The sequence below is a fragment of the Pelodiscus sinensis genome, chromosome 2, assembly GCF_049634645.1.
Source record: "Pelodiscus sinensis isolate JC-2024 chromosome 2, ASM4963464v1, whole genome shotgun sequence".
Classification (NCBI taxonomy): domain Eukaryota; kingdom Metazoa; phylum Chordata; order Testudines; family Trionychidae; genus Pelodiscus; species Pelodiscus sinensis.
Genome location: NC_134712.1, coordinates 216,699,013 through 216,724,461, shown reverse-complemented (window position 1 = coordinate 216,724,461; position 25,449 = coordinate 216,699,013). Strand labels below are relative to the sequence as shown.

General features: G+C 46.5%; 1 protein-coding gene across 12 annotated transcripts in view; it reads left to right on the top strand.

Moving 5' to 3' along the window:
• ADAM22 (ADAM metallopeptidase domain 22) overlaps positions 1–25,449 on the top strand; it is a 203,167-nt gene that overhangs the window by 95,849 nt on the left and 81,869 nt on the right. For all 12 annotated transcript variants that reach the window (XM_075922417.1, XM_075922415.1, XM_075922414.1 and 9 more), the window contains exon 5: positions 24,461–24,543. In XM_075922417.1, the coding sequence (XP_075778532.1) occupies positions 24,461–24,543 (83 nt within the window). The remainder of the gene's footprint in view (positions 1–24,460; positions 24,544–25,449) is intronic.

Genomic DNA, 25,449 nt, shown 5'->3' with positions numbered 1-25,449 from the left:
ATCTCCTGGGCCTGGTGACAGAGAAGGCTGTGCAGACACAGCTACAGGCCAGCCCCAGAAAAGTGGACATTTGTGAGTAGATTGTATGGAGGCTGCAAGAGAAGGGATTTGGCAGGTCAGCAGCAATGCTGCATGAAAGCAAAGGAACTACAGTAGGCATGTCAGAAAATGAGGAAGGCCAACAGTTGAACTGATGGTGATTCGCAGATCTGCCATTCTAAAAAGTGCTGCATGCCTTATGCGGCAGAGAACACACTATCACCATAGATACCTCAGAGGACCAATGTCACAGGCCCCTGCTACAAACAGTGACGATGGGGTGGAGGAAGAGGATGGGGAGTATGTGACTGGAGCTATGCCATGAGCCAGGATACATTTATTTCTCATTACAGTGATGGCACCCTAACTAACCAGGACACAGTTATTGACTTCTAATTAATTTACTTGCACTACAATAGGTAGTATAACTTGTAGGCTGGTTACAGTTCATTTCACTGCTGTTTTCCAGTGTCTAAAACCCCAACTCCCATAGAAAAGTGCCTGCAGGCCCAGAATTCAGTCTCAGGATTTTCAGCAAAGATTGCACAAGGTCAGCCTCACTACATTCAAGTTGAGAAAGAACAAAAGGGATGAACCTAATTCTTAAAATCTTGTGATAAAGAAACAAATAATTTGATTTTTACAACATAGCATGGCTATTTTATAAGTAACCTTCATTACCTTCATAGTTAAACATTAATAAACAAAGCCAAACACAAAGACAAGTGAGAAGAAACTCAGAGTTCCCAAAAGCTTAGGTAGAGTTCATCTGAGTCTGTTGCAATCTCAAATCATCAAATCTATGAATTCTATTGAGTCAAAAGCAACATATTCTTTTCACTTGCTGGTAGAAATGTTCATTTGGAACCCATGCAGCTTCTTCCTCTGCTGAAAACATTGTGACTGTGTCTAGACTGGCAAGATTTTGCACAAATACTTTTAACGGAAAAGTTTTTCTGTTAAAAGTATTTGCACAAAAGAGCGTCTACACTGGCACAGATGCTTTTGCGCAAAAGACATCTTTTGCTCAAAAGCATCTGCGCCAGTGTAGACGCTCTAATGCGCAAGAAAGCTCCGATGGCCATTTTAGCCCTCAATACTTGCGCAAGAGGGCTTATCCCTGAGTGGGAGCGTCGGAGTATTTGCTCAAGAACCACTGATTTTGTACAGTACAAAGTCAGTGCTTTTGCGTAAATACTCGCGGCCAGTGTAGACAGGCGGCAAGATCTTGCCAGTCTAGACGCAGCCTGTTAGTGAGGCAGCTAACCGATTAGCCAACCACTCCAATGGACATTTAAAGGGCCTGGAGCTCTGGGTGCTGCCATTTCCACAGTGACAGTAGTGGTGGTGCTCAGGAGCACTGGGCCCTTTCAAATAGTTGGTCCCTGGGACAGCTGCCCTCTTTGCTGCCCCTTACTAGTAGGCCTGAGCAGCAGATGGGCCCAGATGCTTCAGGACTCTGGCTTCTGCTCTGTATGCCTTTGTTACCCTCAGGAGTGAGTTATCAGCTAAAATCACCACAGCTTGTGGAAAATGGAGCCGGTATTCATTCTCTACCTTACTTTTCTACACTGGGGCATGTTAGGGGATTTATATACACGTCCCTGCGATAGTCACAGTTGATGTATGTGTAGCTAAAATGAACATGAATATTCCTTCTGCTTTTAAACTCTGTTTCATAACTTCATTAAGATTTTAATGTATTTGATTTTGACTTGCCCAGAATTTTTTGAAGTGTTTGTTACTCCGTGAAACTCTCTTGTTTGGAAAATAATTCATCTTTATTAGTTCCCACCTTGTGCTGCAGAATACATAGTGGGAGTGAAAGCACTCACTTGTTATTGTACAGAGTGACAACCCATAGAATTAGTGACAAACATAGTGTAATAATCATAAATGTACAGCAAGTACCACCAAATTAATAGGTGCTTTGTCAGTGATATTCATAGATGTGCCCTGAGCACCATACAATTGCTAGCAGGCCCCTAAATTGCAGGGCAAGGTAGAGCACAGTGCACCACAATGGCCCAAGCCTCCCTGAGCTGTATAGCTTTGTGTTGTGCTCTTCTAACAGCATCTGTATCTGGCTGGTCAAAGTCTGCAGACAGCCCCTCTACTCCACAATGGCAGAAATTTTTTCCCACTTTGCTTCTGAAATATTATGCAGGACACTGCAGACAGCTAAACCACTGGGATATTTTTCACATTGAGGGCTAGTCCTGTGATTAAACGATGCCAACAATTCTTCAATCTACCAAAAGCACCTGCTGATCTGGAAGTTGACTCTTTCCTGGTGCTTTTTAGGTGGCTTACAGTTCCATAAGCCAGAGGACGAGAGGGTAGGCTGATTCCCCCAGCTCATTATTGGTGTTGCAACATAACTAATGGAAATCCACCAATTGGGAAAGAAAATCCCTGCTTCCAACTTTTTGAAAGCCAAGTGTTATTAAAGATGCAAGCATCATGTTCCTTCTCTGACCAGCCAACCTTGATGTGGATGAAATGTCCCTGGTGATTCACCAACATTTGCATAACCATAGAAAAGTAGCCCTTTCTGTTGACATACTCTGTAGCAAGGTGGTCTAGTGCTAAAATAGGGATATGCATGCCATCTCTTGTGCCACCACAGTTCAGAAACCCTGTTGCTGCAAATCTATCCACTATATTCCGCATGTTGTCAAAAGTCACAGTCCTGTGTAGCAGTAGATGATTAATAGACCTGCATGCTTCATGGTAACAGTTCCCACAGAAGTTTTTCCAACTCCAAATTAATTTCCCACTGACCAATAGTAATCAGGTGATGCAAGTGTTCACAGTGTGATCACCACTTCCTTCTCCATTGTCAGTACAGCTCTCATTCTGGTGTCACTGCGCCGGAAGGTTGGTTGAGCTCTGCAGACAGATCCAAAAAGGTGGCCTTGGGCATCCAAAAGTTCTGCAATCACTGCGCATCATCCACGTGTGCATAATAATGTGATCTTGCCAATCAGTGTTTGTTCTTTGGTCCAGAAGCAGTGCTCCGCCATTCACAGCTGCTCCATGAATGCCACCAATAATCTTGAACTGGTTCTTGCTACATCTCACAGCAGTTTTCCCTTTAGAAACTTATCATGTTCTCCACAGCTTTTCTTTTGGCTCTGAAAATACTGGAGGATCATAAATGTTCATGACCATAGTGCAGAGTTGGGCACGTTCCGTGCTTCTGTCAGAGATGGCAGATGGCAACACGTCTCATGTCAGTGTGAGTGATTTTCCAATAGGTGTGAAAATTATGGGCTAGAGATGGCATTTGGTGATGGAGAAAGTTGTATGAAGGGAACTTATCCCGTGTGACTCGTTTCTGCCTCATCAGTCATAATTTAAGACTGTTTTAACGCCTATGGGCAAGGATAAAGGTATCAGGCTGAAAGAGCTTTAACCCTGGGTCTTTCCTTTTTGTATGATTGAAATCTCTCATTAATATACCAGTATGTAGTTTTTGGGACTGAGGGTTTAAATAAAATACAATAAATAAAATAAATAAAATATTCTCTTTTATAGAAAGACAATTCAGAAGTGAACATAAAATGTTAAAAACCAAAAAAACTAAAAAACCCAGTCAAAACAAACAAACAAAAAGATGTGGAGACAAGATGGATGAGAGGACTGAGAGTGACATATGTCCTCCCAAGATCACTCTTACAAATCTGGCCTGGATTAGCAGTGACTAAAAGTCATTACAACTCAGTGCTGAAATCAAGTGCAGTATCAATTATATCTTATTGTTTTATTAAGCCTCCCCAACAACCTGATTAGTGTTCAAACATGTCAAAGTAGCATATTTCCATCTGTCAGGTATTGACTGATCACAGCTTTATAATAATTCAAGACATAACTGGAAAAAGAATGTTTCACAGATTGTATCAATCCTCCTTTAAAACAGATCAAGTGATGTCCTGCCAATATTTAGCAAGGGACTCTCGCAGTCTTCCATACAGACAGGGTTATTGTACTCTACCTGAGGTGTATCTGATTACTAGGAAGAATGTAGGAGAGGAGAATGCAGTCTTGTCTCTTCCCATTTCAATAAAAGCACTTACTCATAACTAGTAGGCAAGCCATATGTCTTGGCACACAACCCTATAGTAAGTACACTTTGCTGGAAGTGTTTATACTTCGGTTCCTGAAAAATACATTTAAGGCATTGATAGAATCATAGCATTCAGCTTGAGTTACATGAGAGGGGAGAAGGAAAGGAAGTAAGCATTGAGAGATGAAAAGCGTTCAGGTTATCTTCCCTCGGGTAATTGTTTTTTGAAAAGATCTGACACTAACACCATCTGATGGTGCGTTCCATAGATTAAAAAAAGTGTGCTCATGATAAGTAATGTTAGCTCTAGTGGTAAGTCTTTTCTGGCAAGGACAGTCTTTGCAGTATCCAGAGAGGAAGTTACTGTGCTAGAACCAGGGAATCACAACAAGCCTCCTGTGATGAGTCTGAGAGAAACCTCACAGCAGCATGAACGTGATTAAATCAGTGTTTCTCAATGTGTGGGTTGGGACCCAAAATTGGCTCAGCAGAAAGTTTCAGAGGGTTGCATGGCAGCTGGCATGGCTTCAATCTCATTGGGCTGGCTTGGCTCACTTCTGGGCTTCCAGCACCACTCAGATTTGACCCAGCTGTTATGATGATAGGCGCTTGTGTAGGCCAAATTTACAACACTGAGCAAGGTTACAACTTTGCTCTTGCAAATTTGGTCCTGTCAGGGGACAGGCCCCTGAGGTTGCAGTGCCTGAGTGGAGAGTCAAACCCAGCCAGCCCACAGTACAAAAACTGCCACTGTGGGGTGAGTGCTGGGTAGGCCCCAACTGAAATCACCCCAGGGCCTCCACTGTCAGTCTATTTACTGGGTCACGAGAGGCCATAAACATGTTTTAAAAAGGGTCCTAAGCCCTAAAAGGTTGAGATTCACTGGGTTAAAAAGAGCCTTTGGGCACTGCTAAACCTACCTCACTGTATCTGCATCCCAGGGAAACCAACAGCCTTGCTGGGCCCATGAGCAAGGTACGGAGTGGGGCTGGCTCCAAGCTCCTGGAAGGGGCAAGGCCGCAGGCAGAAGGGGTAAGGCTGGGAGCAGCCAACCCTCATGCTACCAGGACCACAGCTCTCCTCCCCCTTCCTCAGGGCTGCTTGGAGAGCACAGTGCAGGGCTCTGGGCGGTGATTTAAAGGGTTTACAGCTCTGGGCACCACCGCTGCCCTAGTAGCAATGGCTTCAGCTGGGGGCCCCCATTCTCTTTTGAATTGCTGAGCTCTGTCACAGTTGCCCACTTTGCCCCTCCCCATCAGTGGGCTTGCTGCAGCCTATTCCCACTGCCTCCATAGCTGCCTCCATAGCTGCAGTGAGAATTACTAGGAGCCTGATAGCTGGGACAGCCTCTGGGACTGAGGAAGAGGCACTGCATCCCTGACAGAGACTGCTGAGGAGACCCAGGTGCACCAAGCAGTGAGTGAATGGCATGACTGAACTATAGATAAAGTTCCCAGCAATCTTCTGTCTCCTCCACCCAGTGGGGCTTCACGCTGCAACAGGATGTCATTACGGCTGCAAGGGATGCTGCTTTAGTATAGACACCACAGACTGTTTGAATAATAGGGACCATGTCCCAAACTGAGAGAGAACATAGCCCAGGGCAGTGGACTTACAGCCTACCCCAGGAGGATCCTTCTGGCATAGCCTCAAGGAGGGCCCTGGGCTGGGACCCAATACAGTGGGCCCAGGTCAATGTTTCCTCTAATTTTTTCCATCCACGTGTGGAATACATTTTGTTATATTCAGTGAGGCACATGCAGATGTGCACCACTAGGTGAAAAACATGCTGCCAGCTGTGGGGTCTGTGTGGACTCTGCTAATCAGCTGGGTGTCATTTAAATCTCTCCTGGGTGGCCATCCAAGCACTCAGCTTACAAGGAACAGTGGCTCAGGTCCCTCTACCACAAGCTGTTAGCCAGGGCCGGCCCAAGCCATTTTGGTGCCCCGGGCACGTGGTGCCACTGCTGGGCACACGGCGCATGCGCTACCTGGCCCAGCCTGCCACCGCTCCTGGCACACAGCCCGGGGCAAGTCGCGGCTGGCCATACAGGGCCCCGCAGCCATGGGGGGAAGGGCGCTGATGGCCGGCACTGCGGGGATGGGGGGGGGGGGGGGCAGAGCGGCGCTGCAGGAGCCAGGTGGGCAGCACCTGATGGCAACTATAAGGGACGCCGCGTGCCCCTTACAGCTGCCATCAGGCGCCCCCATCGGTTGGCACCCCGGGCAGCTGCCCGGCTCGCCCACCCTTTAGTCCGGCCCTGCTGTTAGGGACTGAGGCATCTCCATCAGGGAAGCAAGGGGCTGGAAGTCAGGCAACCCAAGCACTAGGATGCCTGGTCCTCTGAGCACCATGACACGCCTCTCTTTTATTTGATGGAAGGATTTAAAAATTGGATTCTTGCAAACTTCCCGCGAACCCCTTCTCCAGGCTTGATACAGTCCCAGAGCTCTCACCTATACATATAGGCTACATCTACACAGCGATGTTTTGCGCAAGAAATATGCAAATGAGGCAAAGTGTGACATATCACTGTGCCTTATTTGCACAATTGAGTGGCCATTTTTTGCACAAGAGCCATTCTTCATGAAAAAAAGCAGAAGAACGGCTTTTGCGCAAGACAGGGTTTTTGTGAAAAAAGGAGCCATTCATTAATTATGCAAATGAGGTGCAGCGATATTCCATGCTTCACCTCATTTGCATATTTCTTGCGCAAAACAGTGCAGTGTAGACATAATCGTAATGTACAAGTGCTTTTTACAGTACTTTCTGTAGTTGCATTTTATCTGAAGATCACTGAACTATAGAACTGAGTATGTTACAGGTGTTGACAGAGCTTTAAAATTTCTGCACACTTTCAAAAGCAGCGAGGAGTCCTGTGGCACCTTATAGACTAACTGAAGTGTAGGAGCATAAGCTTTCATGGGCAAAGACCCACTTCGTCAGATGCATGCATAAGGTCTATAAGGTGCCACAGGACTCCTTGCCGCTTTTGCAGATTCAGACTAACACGGCTACCCCTCTGATACTGCACAATTTCAGTTTCTTTTAAAATATTTTGTACAGACATGTTATTCTGCCATCTAATAATCAATACAATCTTTGCAGAACAACTCGGGTTTCCAGTTTTAATTTAGTTTACAATATAGAGAAGGTTTCTTCTGACTTTAAGTACACTTCTCTGTGGGACACAGGGGATTAATGTAGCTCAGTCATGCTATATGTTACACCTTCTCTACTTAATGGTCCTTCAGGGTTGTAAGTGGTCTTAAACCTAGGACTTTGGTGGAAAAAAAGCTGATGAATTATTTCTAGTTTATGATCTATGTTCATCCTGATATGGGAATATAACATATTAATATGGTTGCCAGATGGTCTCCCAAAAAATACTGAACACACGGGCTAAAAATTTGTCGAACAAAAAAAAAAAAAGCCACCTGCTACTCAAAGCAGAGAGAGGCAGACCCCGGGACAACACAGTGGCGGGAGGGAGGGGAGCAACCATGAGTAGGAAGGTGACTCCCCCATAGCCAGGTCTTTGGGTATCCCAGTGGGAAGAAGCAGAAATTCTACCCCAGTCAGTTTTGGCTGAGAACTCAAGGAAGGCGCCTAAACTCAACTACAAAGCACCTACGGCTCCTACTACAGCGCCACAACGTGCTTGACCAGCGCTCAGGAGCAGGGACAGGGCCCCTCCTCCTCCCCAACGCATCACTCCACCTCAGACGCAATCAGCTGAGGGCTCCCAGCGCTGATTGCACCCCGCCTCCCAGCCAGGCTTTTGCACACTACCACAGGCTCCCAGCGCCGATCACAGCTCTGCCTCCCAGCCACTCTCCCTGCCCCCGCCAGGCTTCCATTCAGTGCCCAGCCGGAAAAACAGAAAATACCTGACATTGCACATGTCCGGTATTTTCTGAATTTTTTTACCGGACATAGGGTGGAAAAACTGGACTGTCCGGTAGAATACTGGACACCTGGCAACCCTACATATTAAGAATAGCAGCAGTTGTCAGCTGTAGTCTTGTTTTGAGCTGCATTTTAAACTTATCCGACTAGAAAGACTCTTGGATCATGACTCTGGTAGTATCATGTGGGTTTGAGTACCTTGTCCTCCCTCTCTTAATTATTGTTCTTTTACCAAAACCCAGTATCATGGGGTGCTCTACCTACTTTGGGTGAGAAACTCTTCTGGCAATTCTGAGGATTAGCTCCACCAGACTCAGGGCACATCTAGACTACCCTTGGCTTCAGAAAGAAGATATGCAAATTAGGCACGAATTTGCATGTCTTCTCCTGATCCCTTTTTCGGAAGAGTTGTGTGTTGTTGTTTTTTAAGCAGTCTAGACAGGGTTTTTCGTGCAAAAACCCCCTTTTTTGAAAGAACCCTTTAAATCTCATGTTTTTGAGGAATAAGGGTTCTTTTGAACAAGGGGGGTTTTTGCATGAAAACCCCCGTCTAGACTGCTTTTTTTTAAACCTCTTCTGAAAAAGGGATTGGGAGAAGATATGCAAATTCACATCTAATTTGAATATCTTATTTTGGAAGCTGAGAGTTGTCTAGACATGCCCTCAGTGTCTCCTTTCTTCTGTCCCACCATTGCAGCTCTCTTCTTACTCACAGTCTCAGCTGCTTTGTGCCTCAGCCCTCCAGACATATCACACAGTGATTCCTCTTCTGGAGAAGATTTTCAAGGTCTCTGCCCAACAGCGTCAGGCAGTCCTCATGCTCTGTCACACGTGCAGTGACTTAGGCAGTCTTGCCATTCACTGCCCCAAGAAGTACTACTCTGTGGTGGATGGTAGGGGAACCCAGTCCTGCCCTCTACTCTGGGTTCTATTCCTGGATCCTGTAGGGAGCTGGGTCTGGGTCTTCAACATCCCTAGTGCTATCCTTCTTGGTCTACTTCCTATCTGATTCTTTAAGGTTCTCCTGCATCATCAGCCTTCCTAGTAGGACACCTCTCTAGAGACCGGCTAAGAGACCCTTCTTCATGGATTCCTGTCCTTTTCTCTGAGACTCCTTCTGGAGACATTTTTTCAGTGCTTATAAATTAAGGCCTGAAAAAGGAAGAAGTGGGGAAAGGAAGAGGAGTGGGGCAAAGCACATGGAAGTGAAGAGTTTAAAATGTATTCTCATACATTGAGGGTGGAAACCTGGCCCAACGGAAGTCAATGGGATTTTTGCCAGTAACCTCCATACAGTCATGGTGTGTCTAGACTGCATTCCTTTTCCGTAAAAGGGATGCAAATTAGACACATCGCAATTGCAAATGAAGCGGGGATTTAAATCCCCCCCGCTTCATTTGCATAAACATGGCTGCCGCTTTTTTCCGGCTCGGAGCTTTGCCGGAAAAAAGCACCAGTCTAGACGGGGATCTTTCGGAAAATAAAGCCTTTTTTCGAAAGATCCCTTATTCCTTATTTTAAGAGGAATAAGGGATCTTTCGGAAAAGGCTTTATTTTCCGAAAGATCCCCGTCTAGACTGGCGCTTTTTTCCGGCAAAGCTCCGAGCCGGAAAAAAGCGGCAGCCATGTTTATGCAAATGAAGCGGGGGGGATTTAAATCCGCGCTTCATTTGCAATTGCGATGTGTCTAATTTGCATCCCTTTTACAGAAAAGGGATGCAGTCTAGACACGGCCTCAGGGTTTTACTTTCAGTGTTAGCCACTTCACACTCGCCCTTTCCACCATCCCCACCCTCCACCCCCTGAAGCAGTGGGAGCATTCCAATGATATTACTATGAAATAGGTGTTATCCATAGTTGTAGTAAAATGGCTCAAAACACTTCATAATTTGTTATCTCGGTTTCCTAGAGCCATTAAATCAGCACATCATTATTTTATGTGGGGACTTGCAATTTCTAGATGCAGTTTGTAAGCACTGGGGTATTCATCTGGAGTTAGCCAAAGGGGATTTTCCATCACTAAGAAGTAATGAAGAATCAGTAAGTAAATTTTGCTTGTATTTTTCTGCCTCCCACATTCATTGTACACAGGACTTTTCCCTCTTCGGAATGGTAAATGTCTGCATAAGTGCATGCCTACAGATTGTCTTCTGAGTGGGTTTGCGTATTATGTATGTCCCTGCATGCAAAGAGGAAAAAGCTAGTTGCTGAAGGCTTCAGCTACATCTGCACCACACACCACGATTGGTGATGAGTAGGGCACATGTAGCTACATGCCGCAGAGAAAAGCAAGCTGTGTCCATACAGCAGTGTGTGCACATGACAATGAAAGGCTCAGGCAGGATGTGGAGGCAGGAGACATCATCTTGCTGCTGAAGTGTTCACTATGCTAAGGCCTCCTGACTTCTAGAATCCTTCCTCCACAGCCAGAGTCTTTCTGTGTGGTGGGGAAGGGCTCCAGCAGCTGCAGGAAGGCAGTGGAACCTTGCTCTGGTAAAAATAGCAGGGTAGTTGAGGAGACACAGCTTAGGTGAGTGGAAAGTCATGAGAGCTACATAGTAGGGCACATACCCACATCCTTTAAGTGGATCCTTTTACTCTCTTAGGCCATGCCTCACCACCTACATTGTTGTTTGTACCCGTGCTAGGAATGCTATCTGTACATATGTCCTATACACTGTGGAAGGAAGTGTGCAGGGTAGGCATACACTTAGCATTAGGTTGTGCCTGGCTGTTGTGCGGGGGTACCAAAAAACCTTAAAAGGAGGCATAAAGATCCTCTCATATTGTCATGAAGCACTCATTCCTTTCTTCCTGCATTCTGGGGCACCGGAACGAGGCACCTCCAAGTGTGACCGAGTGTGATGGTCCTTGTGATGGTTTAGCTTCAGAGACCAATCATGTCACAGATGATAGGGTGGAAGAAGCTGAAAATAGCCCTGTTCTCTGTCCAGTCTGTTTTTGGCAGGTGCTACTTGAAACCATATTCTCTGAGATTGAATGACAGAGATTCAAAATGCTGCTTCCCTGCCAGATGCTAGTGCTGCTCCCTGGCCAGATGGCAGAGTGCTGACAAATAAGATAGCCTGCCACACCCTCAAGCTGAATGCACAGAGCATCCTAGCTGTAGCTTTTGGCCAGTGAACACAAGACCTGATTTGAACTCAGAGATCTAGTTGCAGATGCCTCTTGTTGAAAGCATCCGTGATAAGCCATGTACAATATGGCAGGAGGTGCCACCATACGTTTTTATGTCCTTTTGAAATAATATACTTACCTTTTAAAAGAATGCTGCCAACAGCTTTGAAATGCTTTTACAGGGAGAGCTTCAGTGTTGATAATGGTGCTTTATCTTTAATGGTTATAAAACTCTGTCCTAAAGTCAGTCATTGCTGCACTTTGACTTCAAATTATGTTAATACCTATGATAAATGCCTAGCTTCCACAAGCCTCCTTTGAAAAGTGCATAACCTATTTTAAGAAAAAATAAAGTTTCCTGGAATTGTTTTTCAGGCTTATGAAATTCTAGTCTGAACCAATGGCCAATTTTGATTTCCCTTTGTAAAATTTTAAACAATTGGAAACTGTGGAGATATTTAAAAAGGTGTGTTATCTTGCAGCTGGTGTTGGATTAAACTTTGGAATTGGAGAACTCAAGAATTTATAAGTAGAACTAGATACTTACTGGAGGGCAAGAACTGTAAACCCAATGACCATGCAATGACTAGCATTTTAAAAAGGCTAATCTTTAGCTAGCTGTTCACAGATAATAGGTTGGTTATTAGGGTGACCTTTAAGTGTTCTCCTCTATATAGAAAGGGCCACTCTGCTCCTAGGAGTAGCGGTCAGGAACCCTCTCCTGTTCTCTGACTGTTGTTAAAATCTTAGCACACGGGAAATGTATACAATACGTCTTTGGGCCAGTACTGCTGTGTTTTAATGGTTGTACCTCTCCTGATTGAAGGGAAAGCTTTTTGGAACTACTTACTGGAGCATCCTGGAAATGAGACCTGTTGAAAACAGATGACTAGGAGACCTTAGCTTCCTAGTATTTCTGAGGAGCTTTAAAAAAAGCAGAGAACCACTGTAAATGCTCTCTTTCTGTTGAAGCTGTGGAGGAAATTTAAGTTGATTACTAAGGATTAGCCTCTTGAGTACAGTTTGGCTGTCCAATTTTTATTTTTTATGCCTCCTTTTTTCCTTTGTGAATATTAATTAATGTTCTTCTCATGTTCCTTTTTATGTTTGTTTTTACTCCAAGGACTGGGGATAGATTTTTTTTCCAATTTACTTTCATTGCTAGTGCTATGCCTTATTTGTTTTCATAGAATCATAGAATACTAGGACTGGAAGGGACCTCGAGAGGTCATCGAGTCCAGTCCCCTGCCCTCATGACAGGACCAAATACTGTCTAGACCATCCCTGATACACATTTATCTAACCTACTCTTAAATATCTCCAGAGATGGAGAGTCTATAACCTCCCTGGGCAATTTATTCCAGTGTTTCACTACCCTGACAGTTAGGAACTTTTTCCTAATGTCCAACCTAAACCTCCCTTGCTGCAGTTTAAGCCCATTGCTTCTTGTTCTATCCTCAGAGGCCAAGATGAACAAGTTTTCTCCCTCCTCCTTATGACACCCTTTTAGATACCTGAAAACAGCTATCATGTCCCCCCTCAGTCTTCTCTTTTCTAAACTAAACAAACCCAATTTTTTCAGCCTTCCTTCATAGGTCATGTTCTCTAGACCTTTAATCATTCTTGTTGCTCTTCTCTGGACCCTCTCCAATTTCTCCAGCAGCCATTGCCACGGTATCTGTTGGTTGCAGGAGTCGAGTTTTTGACCAGAACATCTGTTGAAAAGGGATCTCGGTGGTCATTGATCAGGCCATTAAAAGTCCAGGCAGCATGCCCCTTGCTCCAGCCCTGAGTTCCCCCTCAACCCAGAGCCCCCTCCTCCACTCCCAACCCCTCATCCCCAGCTCCATCCTAGTGCCTGCACTCCCAGCTGGAGCCCTCATCTCCTCCTGCATCTCAACCCCCTGCCCTACCTCAGAGTCTCTCCCGCACTCTGAACCCCTCATTTCTGGCCCTACTCAAGAGCCCTCACCCCCTCCTGACCTCCAATTCACATCCCCCTCCCACACTGAATCTCTCTGCCCTACCCCCTCCCTGAAGCCCCCTTCTGCACCCTAAACCTTTCATATGCCACACCACCACAGAGCCTGCACCACCAGGTGGAGCCTTCACCCCTTCCTGCAACCGTCTGCTCCAGTGAAAAGGAGTGAGGGTGGAGGAGAGGGAACAATCAAGGGAGGGGGAATGTAATGAGTAGGGGGTGGGGCCTTGGGGAAAGGGCAGGGCGAGGGTATTCAGTTTTGTTTGATTAGCAGGTTGGCACTCCTACCTCAGATCTGTGACTGCCAGAAAACAGAGACCTGAAGAAGAGCTCTGTGTAAGCTTGAACACTTGTCTCACAGAGGGTCCTGGGCTGGGACCCAATAAAGTGGAAGGGCCTAGATCAATGTTCCCTCTAATTTTTTCCATCTGTGTGTGGAATAAATTTTGTTATATACAGATGTGCACCACTAGGTGAAAAAACATGCGGCCAGCTGTCTGTGTGCTGTCTGCTAATCAGCTGGGTGGCATTTAAATCTCTCCTGGGTGGCCACCCAACCACTGAGCTTATAAGGAACAGTGGATCAAGTCCCTCTACCATACCTCGTTAGGGACTGTGGCATTTCCGTCGTGGAAGCAAGGGGCTGGAAGTCAGGCAACCCAACCACTAGGTTGCCTGGTTCTCTGAGCACCATGACACACCTCTCTTCTATTTGATGGAAGGATTTAAAAATTGGATTCTTGCAAGTTTCACCAAAGCCCCTTCTCCAGGCTTGATACAGTCCTAGAACTCTCACATATACATATAATATACAAGTACTCTTCACAGAACTTTCTGTAGTTGTATTTTATCTGAATCTCACTGAACTATAGAACTGAGTTATGTCATAGGTGCTGAAAGAGCTTTAAAAGTTCTGCACACTTTCAGTTTCTTTTAAAATATTTTGTTCAGACATGTTTTTCTTCCATCTAACAATCAATACAATTTGCAGAAGAACTCAGGTTTCCAGTTTTAATTTAGTTTACATTACAGAGATAGTTTATTCTGACTTTAGGTACACTTCTCTGTGGGACACAGGGGATTAATGTAGCTCAGTCATGCTACATGTTACACCCTCTCTACTTAATGGACTTTCAGGGTTGTAAGTGGCACTCCTACCTCAGATCTGTGACTGCCAGAAAACAGAGACCTGAAGAAGAGCTCTGTGTAAGCTTGAACACTTGTCTCTCTCACCAACAGAAGTTGATCAAATAAAAGATGATATCTCATCCACCTGGCCTCTCTAAAAAACAGAATACAGTATGAAGCTAAGAGGTTGGCAAAGCTAAGAGATGGCTGTAGCAAGTGGGCATGCCAGGAGCCCAGCTAGCTGTTGTTCAGAATGCTGTGAGCCCTACCTGACTAAAGATAATAGCAGATTATGCATAAAGGCTGATGTTTGAGCATATCCTCGCTCTTTTACAGGTGGCTGACCTATCTGATTGGCTCCTGACATTGTATCGTTCTATGGCTTTTGCAAAGTATTATGGCAGCCTTTAGTTACCAGTAATAATTGACTGCCACCGCCACTCCTGCTGCATTGTCCATAGAGGTCCCCATGGCATGTCAGCACAGCAGACTTGAATCTGGCTGAAGCAGCAAAGGAGAATAACAAAGGCTACTAGCAGAGAGCTTGTACTGAACTATATTGATTACAACATGGGAAGTGGTAACTTTCATGTGGAGAAGGCAAAAAATAAGTTTCATTTTTTCTTCATAATAGCATTAGACAAAACTCTTCTAGCAAAAATTTTAAGAAAAAGAGGGAGGGTGTAATGGACACTGTTACAGAAATTACATTTTCTCATTGTGAAGAATTTTCAACTTAATTTTCAAATAAGATTTACTGGCTCCAGACTGATCTGACTAAAATCATAATGTTCTGCAGGAGGTGAGAAATGCTGCTAAATTCCATTCTGATTTACCAGGTGGTGTTCTTAATATATTGGGAGAGCGCTGACGTAGACCCTTCTCCAACCTGGTTGATAAAGATCAGTGGGGAAGTTTGATTTATTGATGAGGGTTATTAATTTTTCCCTTTGAACATTTCCCTTTGAGGGTGGTATCGTTGCTGCCTTTAAATATAGAGCAGATGTACTTTTGATTAAGAAAAATGATCTCTTGCCACTGCATACTGAACTGTAATTGCCAAAGATGTTAATTTTTCCTTTTAGAAAAAGGTTAATGATCAAACGGCATTGGAACTTCAGGAATTTCCTCAGCAGGTATTTGGTCCCTGTGGCTTTCAGATTCAGAGGTTCCATTTTTCTCTCTTTCTTTTCTTTCTTTCATTTCTTCTTTTCTGTCTGTCAGACTAGCTGAGACTGTGACAAGCTCCAAGACCTGGGTTTAAGAGTCCTTAAGGCAAGATGTGTGGTTCACAAACATTATTTTTTTAATACACTGGAGACACACAAACAGCATATTTTCAGACACATATATAGACCAGCCTAGACTTCTTTTGACCCTGGTAGATTGTCTCAAAAAGGAAGAAGTGAGCCTGTAGTAAAGTTACACTCTGTATGTCAACATGTAAGCCAGAATGTTCGATAGTGGTAAAATAATATGGTCACGGAGTGAAGAGATTTGGATTTTATTCTTGGTTCTGACAGAATCTGTGTTTTCATGGGTAAATTGCAAAATTAACAGATTTGATTTAATTAAATAGACTAGAGTATCCAAGGATGTTCTTTCCAGACAACATGTTTAAATCTGTTTAATTCTGTCTTTTCCAGCATTGTAGATAGAAAAATTATTTCTTTTACAGATTTATTATGGGATAATTTAAGAAAAAAGCTATGAAAAAGCTGGGAGTATTATCATGGGACATTTATTTAATTTTCATTAAGGAGATCAAAAATTCTTTTTGAGCCACGTGATTCATGCCAGCTCAGAGTTTATATATGAAAAGCATTCTTCCTGGTTACACAGATTTCATTTTGTAGCACATGTGAGCCTTGGGCACCAGTGCAGATACACACTTTGTATGAGGATAAGCACGTCTTGACTAATTACCCAAAGTTCCTTCCAGAAGTAGTTAGAATACATTTGACTCCATCAATCATTTTTGCAGTATTATTCTCACACCCACGTACATGTTCCTGTAATACTTTTTTACAAAAGTTATATGGTAAAAATGTTTTAAATGTGCATACGGTCTTTAGAAAATCCATCTAGTTGATCATTTCTTTTGACATTAATTCCTAACTGTAATTTATATTACCTCTATTACGGTAGTACCCAGAGGCCCAAACCAAGATGATGTTGGGGACCCCACTGTACTAAGCACTACAGCAGACAAAGGAAAAGATTATTCCTGCCCCTAATTACTGCACCTAATTAAGAAAAGATACAGTAGTGAGTGGCTGTAATAACTCATTGAAAGATGTAGGGCAGAGAGAATGAGGTAAGCAATAAGAAGAGTATATTTTTATATATGACAGATGTACACAGCTAGATGTTTGTGAGTCAGATAAATTTTATTCTTACAATACACTGTGTAGGTGTGTCTACACTGGGCCACTTATTCCGGAAAAGCAGCCGCTTTTCCGGAATAAGCTGCGAGCTGTGTACGCTGGCCGCTCGAATTTCCGGAAAAGCATCGACGCTGTACTGTACAAAATCAGCCACTATTCTGGAAACCGTACGCTGCTGCCGCTCGGGCATAAGTCCTTTTTCCGGAAAAGCTTTTCCGGAAAAGGGCCAGTGTAGACAGCTTTTCTGGAAAAGCAGAAGAAACGTAAAAAAGCGGTTTGGACGGCGGGAGACCCCGTAGAAGCCGCGGACTTCCGCGTTACCTGAGCGCTTAAAGAGCCCGCACGCTACTGGCCGCACGTGGCAGGAGCCCCCTGGAGACCACCCTTCCCAGCTCTGCCACGTGGCAACTGTGCTGCCCAGCCACCTCAGCGCAGGCATGGCAGCTCCAGGTGGTCGTCAGCCACCGTCACCGGGGCAGGGGAGGAAGCCCCCAGGGGCCGGAAACGCAGGGCCCCATCCTGGACCCCCAGGGAGATGGAGACCCTCCTGGACTTGTGGGAGGAGGAGGAGGGTCTCCATGACCTGCAGTCCCGCCGCCGGAACGCAGACTTGTACACCCGTCTGGCACAGAACCTGGCCCAGCAAGGCCACCCCAGCCGCAACTGCGAGCAGGTGCGCTCCAAGGTGAAGGAGCTGCGGCTGGGGTACGTGTGGGCCATGAAGGGGAGGGGAGCAGGACCCGATGCCTGCCCCTATTTTGAGAGGATGCAGTCTTTTCTGGGCGAGCCAGCCCCGCAAGCCCCAGCTGTCCCTGTGGACACCTGCCAGCACCCCCCCAATCAACCGTCCCACCGAGCTGGAGGAGGGAGACGACAGTGGCGGCGCGTCGGGAGAGGAGGCCAACGTTGCCACCCAGCAGGCCCCCTCCAGCAGCTCCTCTGTGGCCAGGGAGGAACCCATTGGTGAGTCTTTGCAGGTTACACTCCCAAAGGGCGGGAGGCGGAGGGCGGGGGGGAGGGAGAGCCAGGTGCCCGGAGAGGGGAAGGGGGAGAGCATGTCACTCAGGCCACGTGAGCTGCACGCTGCGTAGCATGAGGCAGTTAGCAGCACGTGCAACCACGTGCAGCCTGGTGACCGAGCGGCAGGTGGCCGTGGCAGGCAGCTGCAGGGCACGCCTGGGACCATGCTCCTCGCACACATTCGGCGGGACCAGGGGGAAGGGTGTATGCCGGCTGGACTCAGCCCAGAGCCCGCAGCTCCACCAAGGGGTGCAGCCCAGGGAACGGCACACTGTCCCATGCCTGGCTGTGAGGCACAGCCAGCTGCTCCTGGGATAAGCACAGCATCACAGTCCTGTGACCGTGGACCCCCACCGAGCCCCTCACCTGCTCCCAGTGCCTTGGCAGGTTCCCCGAGGGAAGTCCCCACTGTGGCCACACCTGTCCCTGGGCTACCAGGCTTGCGGGAGGGATAGTGGGAGGAAGAAGGGCCCCTGAGTTTTGCTGCAAGGATGGGACATCCCCCCACCCAGTCACCCTTCTGGTTCTGTCCAGGAGATATCCCACGCGAGGGGATCTGAGAGCCCAGACCGCCACTGACAGGTGTGCTCCCAGGCACTGCCGTGGGGATGCATCTTGCTCCCTGTCAAACACCACTGATTAGCCCTAAGCTTTTCACAGTGTCCACCGGCAGGGAGTTCCACAGGTGAACGCAGCACAAGCAACCTCCCACCCTGCATGGGGCCAGGATACAGACCGGTGCTTACAATACTGGAGGGAGGACCCTACTCCCAGGGGCGGTCCTCCTTGCCAACATACAACACGGGAGCAGGAGGGGAACCGAGTGGGCCCAAGCCACAACTGTGCGGTCACCTGGGCTCCGGGGTGGAGGGCATGGAGGTGTGGGGACAGTGGACGGCCTGCCTGACTGACCCGTCCTTTCTTCTCTTCCCTGCAGCAGGACCCAGCACCAGACCCGCGACTCCAGCAGCAGCGGCACCCCCAGCTGCCCAAGCCCGGAGGCCCAGGCTCCGACACCGGGACCAGCTGCTTCGGCATCATGTCACCGCAGTGGAGGGGATCCAGACCTCCATTGCGGAGTGTGTGCAGGGGGACCAGGAGTGGCGGCAGGAGGGATGGGCTGCGTTCCTGGAGGAATGCCGCGAGATGCGCGCCACAATGGGCACCCTGACGGTACGTTTAATACATGCCATCCACTACGGCATGGCCGGACCGCATGCCCCTGCCATCCCTCCCGGAGCACAGCCCATGCCCCCTCCTATCCCTGCTCCTCTCCCAGCTCCTGCTCCTCTCCCTGCTCCTGACCCTGACCGTGCTCCTGCTCCTGACCCTGACCGTGCTCCTGCTCCTGACCCTGACCCTGACCGTGCTCCTGCTCCTGACCCTGACCTTGCTCCTACTCGTGCTCCTACTCGTGGGCACCTCAGTGTGCAGGCTGCCCCGACGCGGTCTGCCCAGCGTGGGCAGGTCCGCCCACAGAGGGGCGCTCGCAGGGGCCACCCGTCCCAGTAACTGCCCCCCTTCCTTCTCCCAGTTAAAGGTCCCCTCCCTCCTTCTCCCAGTTAAAGCTCCCCCCCCCTCCTTTGTAAATAAAAAGTTCTGTTTTCATTTGAATCTTGTGTGGTTATTGTGTTCCTCTAGTAACTGTACAGAAATTATGTGAGATGCCAATTAGACACTTCAATGTAACAGGGTTACAAACTGTGGACAACAAATTCATGACTCTATCACCGGGGGGGGGGGGGCCCTTTTTCAGTGGTCATTGGTTTGCGGCACAAAAAGAAATACTGAGACTTTTCAGTAAAGATGTAAACCACAAACTATATTTACATAGCAACAAACAAGCAGAAATGGTTAAAAGATGCAGTACAGTACAGATTCTAAAACAAAGTCTAGGCACAGGGAGGACAATTGTGGTGTTGCTGGCCACCTCAATCCTTTGGTCCTTCCGGGCCTCAGGAGAGGAAGAGCCAGGAGATCCCTCGACGGATGATGACAGCGAAGCTGGCCATGTCAATCCTTTGGTCCTTCCGGGCCTCAGGAGAGGAAGAGCCAGGAGATCCATCGAAGATGGCACTGATGTGAGCCTTCCGCACAAGTCCCAAATCCTGTTGGCCGTTCTTCAGGACGGCGATGGTGGCCTAAACCCTAGCCTAACTTAAAAGAAAAACCCTAACTATGCCCAACGCACCCGACGAACAGACTCGATGATGGCCGATGTGCTGTGACCCGACGCTTTACTATACTATTGGGGGGGGGAAGGGTAGGAGCTGGGACGGAGTACTCTGGGGTGACCCAAGCGACCCTGCTACGGGGCTTGGGCAAACATGTCCACCAGGGCCTCTCTAATGCGCACCGCCTCCTGGCGCGCCTGGCGGATGGCAGCTGTGGCGGGCTGGTCCAAGGTCTGTGCCTCAGCTGCCACCCATGCAGGGAAGAAGGCCTCCCCACTGCGCTCCACAATATTGTGGAGCACGCGGCCAGCACCTCCGTTGCATTCTGCTCACCCATGTCGAGACGGGTGAGCAAACAACGGAAGCGGGCTTTTAAGTGTCCAAACGCCAGCTCCACTGGGTTTCGGGCCTGGTTGAGGCGGTCGCTGAGCCGGGCCCGGTTCTGATCCGGCTGCCCTGTGTAGGGCCGCATGAGCCAGGGCATCAGGGGTAGGCCACGTCCCCGACGATGCAGATGGGCATCAGCACATCCCCGACAGTCAAGTCCTGCCGGGGGAAGTAGGTGTCCGCCTCCAACCTCTGAAACAGTCCTGAGTTCCGGAGGATGCGGGCGTCGTGTGCCCGGCCAGACCAGCCGCCGTAGATGTCCAGGAAGCGGTCCCGGTGATCCACGAGGGCCTGCAGGACGATGGAGCAGTACCCCTTTCTGTTCATAAAGTGGGCTGCTCGATGCTCCGGGGCCCGGATGGCGATGTGGGTGGTGTCCAGGTCTCCCCCGCAGTTGGGGAACCCGAGGGCAGCGAAGCCGGCCATGGTCTCATCGACGTCGCGCAGGCGGATAATTCTCGGGAGCAGGACGTCATTGATGGCGTGGACAACCTGCAGAAGGGTGCAGAGAAACACAAGGGAACACATTACATACAGCCAGGGGTGAGTGTGCACTCCCTTGGGTTCCCCCCCTTGATTCCCTCTGTCCACACACACACACACACACACACACAGACACACACACCCTAGGGCCCCCCTCGCCCCACGCCCCCCTCCCCACCAGCGGGCCTGTGCAAGGGAGGGACGGGCAAAACCCCTGGGCGACCCAGCCTGGAGTCTTGGGTGTCCCTGGGCCTGGAGTGGAGCACCCTCCCCGCATCCCACTCCCCCTGGGACTTACCTGGATGACGATCACTCCAACGGTGGATCTTCCCACCCCGAACTGGTGTGCCACCGAGCGGTAGCTGTCCGGTGTGGCCAGCTTCCACAGCACAATGGCAACCCTCTTGTTGACGGGGATGGGTGCCCGCAGCCGGGTGGCGGTTCTCTGCAGCGTGGGGGTGAGCCAGGTGCACAGCGTCATGAAGGTCCGCTTCCTCATCCGAAAATTCCGGATCCACTGGTGGTCGTCCCATTGTCCGAGGACCACACGGTCCCACCAGTCGGTGCTCGTCTCCAAAGTCCAGATGGGCCGGTCTATGGTCGGGTGCTGATGCCACGCGGTTGCCAGGACCTCCCTGGTGAGGGAGTCCAAGGCAATCTCTGCCTCCTGGTATATGAATGCCAGGGCACCAGCCTGCAGCACGAGCTCCAGGCACCTGTACAGGTCCAACAGGGGCCCGAGCAGATACATGGCCACCCACGGCTCCATGGCAGATAGAGCAGGGCAGAAAAAAGAAGATGCTGGGAAAAGCGGTTGGGGGCCAAAGGGTGGTGATCCCAAAACTCACAGAGCAACCACCGACCCTGTGAAGGGTGCCAGTCCCTGGCAGAGGTCACAAGGCACGGGAGCACGAGACCAACGGCTGCCCGGCGAGACCCCTTTAACCACGCGTCTGGACAGAGCTCCGGCCCCGCCCCCAGAAAGGTCTGGTGGCCTTTGCCCTTTTCAAAATGGTTCCGGGCTTTTGCCTTTCCGGAAAAGCGCGCCGCCAATGTAGACGCGCTTTTCTGGAAAAGCGCATCGTTATCACGGAAACTCCGCGGCCAATGTAGATGCTCCTTTTCCGGAAAAGCTGAAAACGGAATAGTATTCCGTTTTAAGCATTTCCGGAAATTCATGCCAGTGTAGACGTAGCTGTGTGTGTGTGTGTGTGTGTGTGTGTGTGTGTGTGTGGAGAGAGAGAGAGAGAGAGAGAGAGAGAGAGAGAGAGAGAAGTGAGTGCATAGTGAAGTTGCACTCCATGTATCAACATATAACCCAGAATGTTCCATAGTGGTAAAAAAAATGTGGTCATGGAGTGAAGAGATTTATTTTTGGGTTTTATTTTTGATTCTGCTAAAATTTGTGTGATCATGGATAAACTGCAAAATTAACTGATTTAATTTAATTAAATTAAGCAAATTATCCCTTAACTATCAGATTTAAGTAAAATAATAGCAGCAGTTCCTCCTGACCATATATTTAGATCTAGTCAGATGACAGTTTCCTGTAGACATCTTGGTAAATGTGAATCCTGGGGAGGTATTTGTTGGGGACAGATAAGTGGCTTTACAGATTAATATGAAAGGGGAGCTCAGAGGAAAACATAGAGATTGTAGTGAGAGGCTTGGACAAGGAGTGGAGGCTGCCTCCGTCAGTGGAGTGGCAAGAGAGAGATGACACAATACAATATAAGAGGAGATAAATAGTCAGGAAATAAAATGTTGATACAATTTAAAATATATTATAAATTGTTATAAGTATATGTAAGCATATTATAAGTATATTATTTATTATTCATGACTTGGATGTATGAATAGAGTGTATACTAATAACATTTGCAGATGTCACAAAGTTTGGGGGTTGCCAACACTTCGGAGGCTAGAGCTAAAATTCAAAGGAATCTTGATATAACGGAGGCCTGGCTTATACACAACATAATGATGAATCTAAGGTGCTACTTAGGGAGGAAAAACCAAATGCATAAATACAAAATGGAGGATAACTGACTTGGCAGCAGCACTGCTAAAAGGGATCTGCGAGTTGTGGTGGATTATAGCCTTAGCATGAACCAGCAGTGTGATGCTGTTGCAAAAAAAAACAAACATAATTTTAGACTGTTGTTAACATCGGCACAGCACGCGAGTCACAGAAGGTGATAGTATTGGTCTACTAAGCACTGGTTAGGCCTCAGTTGGTGTACTGTGTCCAGTTTTTGTCACCAATGTATATAAAGGATGACAAGAAACTGGAAAGGATCCTAAAGCAAGCAACAAAGTTGATCAAAAGAATGGAATGCAAGCTGCATGAGCAAAAGCTGAAGGAACTGGGTATATTTAAGTTGGAAAAGAGGGGATTAAGAGGGGACATGATAATGGTCTTCAAATACTTGAAAGACAGCCATAAAAATGGAGAAAAGTTGTTTAGAGAGCTGAACAAGAGGCAATGGGTTCCAATTACAGCATAGCAGATTTAGATTACATCTCAAGAAAAACTTCCTAACTGTAAAATAGTAGGACAATGGAAAAAACTGCCTAGCGATATCATGGAAACTCTTTCACTGGAGTCTTTCAAAAGAAGGCTGGTTAGACATCTGTCTTGGGTGATTTAGAGACGACAAATCCCTGTATTTTGTCAGGCAGTTAGACTAGATAACCCTTGCGGTCCCTTCTTGCATTGTGGTTCTATTACTCTAACTGAAAATCTGTCGGAAGGATACTCTTTCTAAAACAAAGCAAAAAACAAGCCACGTATTAGTTAGCCTTTCATCTCTCTAATCATATATTATGCTTTTTCTGTGGCAGTCAGCATCATAGTATCTGAGCATGACCCTCCAATTCTTGATGCAGTACATTTCTAGTTATACTCAATGGCAACAATGTCCCTGTGTAAGAAGAATTTCAAAAGGGACTAATGATTTTTGGTGCTCAAACACCAGGGCCTCATTTTCAGAAAGTGCAGTGCATATACCCTCTGAAAATCAGGACTCTTCATGGTGTCTCAGGTTAGGTACCAAAAATCACTAGTCCCTTTTGAAATTCTTAGTCTGTATGATGCCATAGAAAACAAAAGGGGATTTTTCTTTGTCACCTCCCCAAAGCTACTAACATACTCTGTTTCATTTTTTAATTTCAGTTAATTTAATGTTGGCAAAACAGTTGTTAGAAATGTTCTCACGATAGGTAGTATCTGAGAGTATTTAATTTCATATAAGTATGAACAGATATAGAATACTTTTTCAAATAGAAATGAGGTTAGTCATATTTTATAGACAATGCTCAGATTGTACAGTGATGGGGGCATTGGACATGGACATATAGCTAGACAGATATACAGTCCAATCCTTTTCCTAACTTCAGTGTCAGTTTTGTCAAGTAACAGACTGCAGGATTTGACACGTATGGTATGGGCACTGCTTATAGAAAAGAAAAGGCAAGTGTTAATATTCATTACACTTTTTACCATATTGTTATATACCATGTTTTCTTTAGTTCAGAACGCTTGGGACACTTGTGACTAATTCTCTGTAATCTTTTTGATAAGAATGTCCTCTATGGTAGTATATTTTCTCTCAATTTATGAATGACTCTGAGTTATTGGCTGGTAAGCTTGGCAACACTGTCATTTATCAAACATGGTTTGTGAGGACAGGAGTATGATACTGTGGTACATAATTGATTGACAGTCTCTATTTTCAATTGCAGGGAGGAGAACATTGCTATTACCAGGGCCAAATTCGAGGAAACCTAGAATCATTTGTTGCCTTGTCAACATGCCATGGACTTCAGTAAGTTTCCACAGGTTATTTGTCATGGGCCACATATAATTTCATAAAATAAGTACAAGTTTTATAGTAAAAGAATTTATAATTGTTTTCTTACTAGATTGCGGCAAAATGTTAAACATTTCACACTGCCTCTTAAATTATGGGAAGAATTTGGATCTATAAAGAAATTTTGGATTTTTCCACCAAGCACATGAACACACTAGCATTGTGTAACAGTCACATTTGTTTAAATTAAAGCTTACTTACAAATAAATAACCAAGGTTAACAGTAATCCAAAATATTCATTTCCTAAGGGAAAAATAACTTTCTAAATCTTCAGAGGGGTAGCCGAGTTAGTCTGTAACTGGAAAAACTTAAAAAACAACAAATAGTCTAGCAGCACTTTAAAGACTATCAAAACATGTAGATGGTCTCATGAGCTTTTGTGGGACTACCCACTTCTTCAGATGACTGGAGTATTAAAAGTCCAGATCCAAGAATAAATAAGGGAAGGCGGGGGGCGGAGAGAAAGAGGAAAAAAATAGTGAATGAGATTGTTCAAGTTACAAGAGGCTGATTAGTTGTTAGTCTTTAAGGTGCTGCTAGACTATTCGTTGTTTTTTAACTTTCTAAATGTTACTCTTAAGTGTTTCAGAATATGCTTTGCTCTTTCCTAATCATGACAATAAGTAGGTGGCACATTTCTCTTCTATTTTGACTAACAAAACAAAACTGAGACAATGATGTGGGGATTTTCTAATATTTTTTTTTCTTTTACAGAGGTGCTGATCTTAGATATTTACCAGCTGATCAGTATTTAACATATATGTCAATATATTTGTAAATCTGAAGAAAAGGAGGGGGATCTTAGATGGCAAATTGAAAATTTTGCATTATTTTAACACTGTGTAGTACGTAATTGCACC